The sequence below is a fragment of the Alosa sapidissima genome, chromosome 2 (assembly GCF_018492685.1).
Source record: "Alosa sapidissima isolate fAloSap1 chromosome 2, fAloSap1.pri, whole genome shotgun sequence".
Lineage (NCBI taxonomy): Eukaryota > Metazoa > Chordata > Actinopteri > Clupeiformes > Clupeidae > Alosa > Alosa sapidissima.
In genome coordinates, this window is record NC_055958.1 from 26,116,745 (window position 1) to 26,122,744 (window position 6,000).

Consider the following 6,000-nt stretch of genomic DNA (forward strand, 5'->3'; position numbering starts at 1 on the left):
GAAAGCACCAGCAGCATGTCACGCTAAGTTAGCGCAATGCACTCACAACCTGCACGCCAACACAATTTAGGGCCGCTCACAATATTACCTATTGTGTTCCTCGTCAACAGGCTTTTGGTGGAGGATGCAGATGCACAAAGCTGTATTAGTGCTGATGAAATGTACACAAATGACGCCTCTTTCATAACTATCAAACACATGCGATGCTTTCATGAACATTAGTCACTGTGGATTTGGAGCATATAAATTATTGCTCAAACATGAAGTAAGTGGGAAATCTGCTGGTAGAGTCTAGAATGGATGGTGACAGTAAATGTCAACTCGCATGATCACTCAAATACTAAACTGTTGACGCATCCATGTTTTTGTCTGTATTCTCCTTTCTGACACCAATAAAACAGTTCTCAGATTTCAGTCACCACTAACCTTTATACCGTAACTACGGAAACAAAACCAGACAAGTAAAACACATAGGTTAATGTTAAAAAAAAAAAACACAAGTAAAATGAAAATGTAAATGGGGAAAAAAAACAATATTATAAATAATAAACACTTAGCCCCCACTCTAATAAATACAGCATGTAGCAGTAAAACACCGCTCGCACTAATGGTAAAGCATGAATATGTATGAATGCAATTAGCCACTACTGTTGGAAAACAGATATACAGTTGATATGAAAACAAATAATGTTAAAATGTAAATAATGTAAAAATCCTTAATTGCACCATTGCAAAGCAATTCAAATTGTTTCAATAATGATCAGTTTATAAATACTAAGAAAGAAATAATTTATGGTATATAGGGAGACTAGAATATGAATATGAATTGTAGCTGGTTTTAGCTCCAGTATTTCTTTTTACTGTGATCAGGTTTTGTTTGTATTGTGTTAAAATGGGAGTATATTAAATATATAATTAACCACTGCATAAATGGTCTGAGACTCCCACTTGATAATTCCACTGATTCCTAAGCCTGCCACAGAGCTAGTCCAATCTCCTTTAAAGCTAATTTCAAGTCATCCATAGATTATGTCTCCCTTAACGATCACTTCATTTAAAAATGTCAATCTAAAATGAAAAACAGAACAAAAGAATAAAACACCCCATCAAGTTAAATTCAAACTACATGTCAAAACCATTTACAAATAATAGCAATAACAACAACAACAACAACAAGTGTGTTAACAGCAAGTGGGGCAAGAGGCAGGATTAATATGTAAACACCAGCTACATAAAACAAAGACCAGTAATTCAGAGACCAAAATCCACATGTAGGCAAATGTGTGTGGCCACAGGGCATGATGTGTGTTGGCATTTCCCACAAGGCTCTATGAAGCTCTGTGGCCAGTGTGCATGGCTGGCATGTCAACATGGGAGGCATCAAGTGAAGAGGGCGATGAGAAGGGGAGGGGTCAGCATCTATCACCGTGCACACAGGCAAAAACTTAATGTGAGCCCGTGCATGTGTGTGTGTCTGTCTGTGTGTGTGTGTGTGTGTGTGTGTGTTGGTGTGTGTGTGTGTGTGTGTGTGTCTGTGTGCGCATGCATGTTTGTTTGAATGTGGTTTTGTGTGTGTGTGTGCGCTCATGCATGCATGTGCATGTATGTGTGTTTGAATGTGGTTGTGTGTGTGTATGTGTGTGTGTGTGTGTGTGTGTGTATTATCCCTGCACAAAAAGCAATCTTAAGTGCCACACAATCAGGAATAAACAGAGCTGTCATTTCATTTAACATGCTCATAAGGGAACGCCTGGGGTTAAATCAGGACTAACCAAGACTTCATCCCGTCTGATAACGGAGCATTCACACTTCACCTCCTCCCCTCCACCCAACAGGCGGTAAGAAACATGACCTCTTAGCGCGCTTGCACACACACACACTCACACACACTCACACACACTCTTACTCACTCTCTCTTTCTCTCTCACACACACAGACACACACATGGACTCACACCTTTCGTTCCCTATTCATATGAAGCAAAGAACCCTACATACAACAAAGAGGGTTCAAAAAAAGTTGTGATTGTAGTCTGTCAGAAAGGCTAAGCATTCTCTCATGCAACGCCGCATATAAGCATATAAGAAGCCCTGACAGTACATTGGAGCTGAGCTGCACCACACCGTGCTCCAACAAACTAGTGATATCCTATTACACTAAACCTTCACCCAATTGCTTGCAAATATGAAGTAGCGCTCCAACAGTGTATAGATAATGGCTTCAAAAACATGCTTGATGTCCACTCTAGGAAAAAAATGCACCAAAACACTCAAGCATAATGAAAATGATTGTGATGTATATTTTCATATTGATGGATTCTCAATGCTGTCATTTCTGAAGAGGACTGATAACACACTCAACCCTGCCACTACTGAATTTAATTGTCCTTTTAAATAACAAAATGCAAATGATATGTTGGCAGAAAAATATTTTTAGCTCTGTTCAAACAATGCTTTAATTTCCTAGCATTAATGTAAGGTGAGTTCACTCACTGACTGACTAGCAGGAAATCTTAAAAAAGTGAATTTATCAGGCACACCATGGAGCATACTGTAGTGTTGTCTAGTTACAAACCAACTATTACCAACTACTAGCACTTGTTTAACGCACACAGATATGTACAAATATTTAAAGATTTTAAAAAGTGAAAATACACTTTTGCTATTATTCACTACTGCATCGGTGAGTGAGTGAATGAATGAGAGGGTGTGTGTGTATGTGTGTGTCTCTCTCAAAATTTGATGGCCTCTTTGCCAAAAGACCAGATATGCTGAAATCTCAGACAACGGCTGCAGACTTTAGCACTACCATTATACAACTGTAAAAGTCTGGTATTGACATATACAGTCACAACACTTAACTGAGTTGACTAACTGAAGTTTCTTACAGGTGGAAGCGTGTGGCAGGTATTGCAGGATGCAATATAGGATAGGTAATCATTACATGGATGTGAATATAACATATTAAACACCAGTGAGAATAGCTTGCTCTCAACTTCTTTTGGAGGAATTCTCCTAAGTTCTCCGACTCTAAATCTGTAAGATTGTTCACTTTTATGTGCATCAGAGGAGTTTGCAACTCTGACAGAACATACTGTTTGTCTGTACTTTATATTACACAAACTTGGATAAAAAGATAAACATAAGTTAATAGTCTGATGAGATTTATTATACCAAATGCAAAAAAGCAACAACTAAACTGCACTCACAGTCTGTGTCCAAAAGGTATTAATCTGTCCAACTATCCTTTTCCAATCCTTAAGTGTAAAAATCCCTGAACCATATGAATTTTAAATTGCTGTCTTACAAAGTTCATGGTAAGTCTAACATTTTACCTGATGTTGATGTGAGCTACCACAGACATGGGGTAAATGAGGAGATGTAACATGCCAACGGCGCGAACATCCCATCTGCTAATCAAATCCCCAGAAGCGTATACTCTTTTAACGCGGACAAAACTGATTTGCAAATAAAATACTTGTTTTCAAAAACAGTTGCATACATATATGTAATGATTCTCATCAGAGCTGAATCTGGCACAGAATAAGTTCCGGTATTATTTACTGTTTCCCGAATTAAATATGGAACTGACATCTCTATTGCATAAACTTTTTCAACACAGAGCCGCTTAGAAAATGCGCTAATAGTCACAGGTTACGTTAATGTCATAGACTACATAAGTCTAAAATAACACATAAAGAACAGCGAATACATGTGATAATTGCTGTACTGGTAATAATATTGCAACTACTTGATTCAAATGTTAGTATTATATCTCTATGCGTTTCCTTTCCGACACAAAATCGCATAAGTATACAAACTGACAAATAGAAGAATATAAACGGCAAAGATGTTTTGCACATTCACAAAATGCACTCAAGATATGATAAGTAGGTGTCCCGTGATCAAATCCGCTAAATGTTACCTTAACATTACCATGATCCATGCAATAATAATCTATATTTAATAATGCAATTTAAAGCGATCTTCATGAGAATTGTATTACAAAATAAACATACCATAAACACTGCTGCTAGTGATCATGTCTTCAAGCCTAAAAAACAAGAAAGGGAGAGGAGGAAAAAGAGCAGAATGGGATTTTTTACGAGGAGGAATTCCAAAGGTTGCTTCTTCTCATTACGGGCCACTTTTTCCTCTCAGGCTATCGAGTTTCACTGCAAACTCCAAAACGTGGGGGCCTTTTCGTCAGGTATTCATTTAACCTACATGCATATCATTAAGACGAAGAAGGCAAAACCTCAACAAAAGCTCTTGGATAACATGTGAAGGGAGAGAGAGAGAAAGCGAGCGAGCAAGCGAGAGAGAGAGAGCGAGCGAGCACATGACTACGGAGAGCAAAGCCCATGTCACTTCTAACCCGTTCTAATTTAAACTACCAATCTGCAGAGCAACCATGCACGGCAGACTCAGTACTTCACGTTAATGACATAAAATCTACGTTTTGTGAAAAATATTTGGCGAAAACACACCACATGCAAGCAACATTCGACTTTAATTAGCTGTTGTTGTTTTGAAAAGCATCCAATACAGAACACTACCTTATTGTATGTCTTAAATGGCACATCAAAAAAAACTTTTTCACTTGTGAATGAGATATAGGCTACACGAAGTTAGTTTGTTCAAAGTTACTTTGAAACAATTCCAACCCCACCCACTCTCACTTTATGATATAAGGCATTGCATAGCAATTAGAATGAATTTCCTCTATCACTCATCACACATGCCAAACTTCACATCATCTCTCTCTCTCTCTCTCTCTCTCTCTCTCTCTCTCTCTACTTTTGCATTAAAATCTCTTTAGCGGAAACATAGCCGACACGGAACATTTTTTCAAGATAATGTATGATAAGCAAGACTGAAAAGAGGAGCATGTTTTGCGGTTAAAGCAGTCGCTCTTCCGTAGTAGCCTACAGCTTCGCTGCCTCACAAATTACTCGCATCTCAGGACATAGCGGTGGTAACTCTTACCTGTATATATGACAGGGTTGTCACGGGTATTAGAGTAACATGAATCCGACAGCTTTGCCGATTAAATAAATTTGGGGTTAAGCGCAGATGCTTGCGATTTGAAAGCATTCCAAGTTAGTAAGGGGAAGACTGAGCAGCACAGCCTCTGCCATGTTGGAATTTCAAACCCTAAACAGCTGCTCTACACTAGCCACCACACCGAGCCATTGCGCATGCGTTATTTTAGGAGAGCCATTTTCAAAAGTACTTAAATGTAGTTTAACATAACCTAATTGCAAATTGTAGTAAGATAGCGTCGTTTAAGTTTAGAAGTGCAATGGGATTGGTTACAATTTATGTGTGTTAAGTCAACCAAATAAATGCGCAAAACGACAATGTCTCTGAAAATGTAGGTAACTACATCTCATCCCTACTGTTTTTAATAATAGTTGTGAGAAAAGGAATTAATATATTGACCAGGACGACGGTCGCTTGTCATCCCTACCTGCATCACCGCGGGTCTCTGTGATTCAAGCGAATGCAAATAGGACATGCTCTTTTGATGGCAAAATGTATTCAGTTCATTGACCTGTTTGCATGAACTGTGTTTGCATTACAGACCCACATTAACTTCAGCTTTGATTTCTGGACAGTGTTGTTAGTGTCAAACAATATCCAAATTAAACATTGCAATCTAGAACAAATGACTTCAAAACACCCATATCATGCTGATATTCTAAACCTAATGATAATTACATGTTAATTATCCTCCTTGATTATATAATGTTCACATTTATGGTAATTGAAGCAAAGAGAATGGGAAAACGTATACAGGAAATATTCTTTCTTCTAAGTGATTCGTTTTCTCCCACCAGATTCATTGCGTTCAAATATCACCCTTGACAGTCATCCATCTCTGTTATGGATCATCTTATGAGGGGGATTTCCATAGGGATGGCCGTTAGAACCTCGCTTCAGACACACAATCTGGAGTTTGACACCCGGGCGTCCCAGTATGCCCTACGAGGGCGTC

The 6,000-nt window shown here is 38.4% G+C and overlaps 1 protein-coding gene across 2 annotated transcripts in view; it reads right to left on the reverse strand.

The window, feature by feature from the left end:
• fign (fidgetin) overlaps nucleotides 1–5,129 on the reverse strand; it is a 35,599-nt gene extending 30,470 nt beyond the window's left edge. The window contains exons 1-2 of one of the 2 annotated variants that reach the window (XM_042084219.1): nucleotides 4,989–5,129; nucleotides 4,019–4,053 (exon numbers count right to left, since the gene is read on the reverse strand). In XM_042084219.1, coding sequence (XP_041940153.1) covers nucleotides 4,019–4,043 — 25 coding nt within the window. In that variant the 5' untranslated portion in view covers nucleotides 4,044–4,053; nucleotides 4,989–5,129. The remainder of the gene's footprint in view (nucleotides 1–4,018; nucleotides 4,054–4,988) is intronic. The other variant, XM_042084220.1, reaches the window with a different exon arrangement.
• Nucleotides 5,130–6,000: the final 871 nt, after the last annotated feature.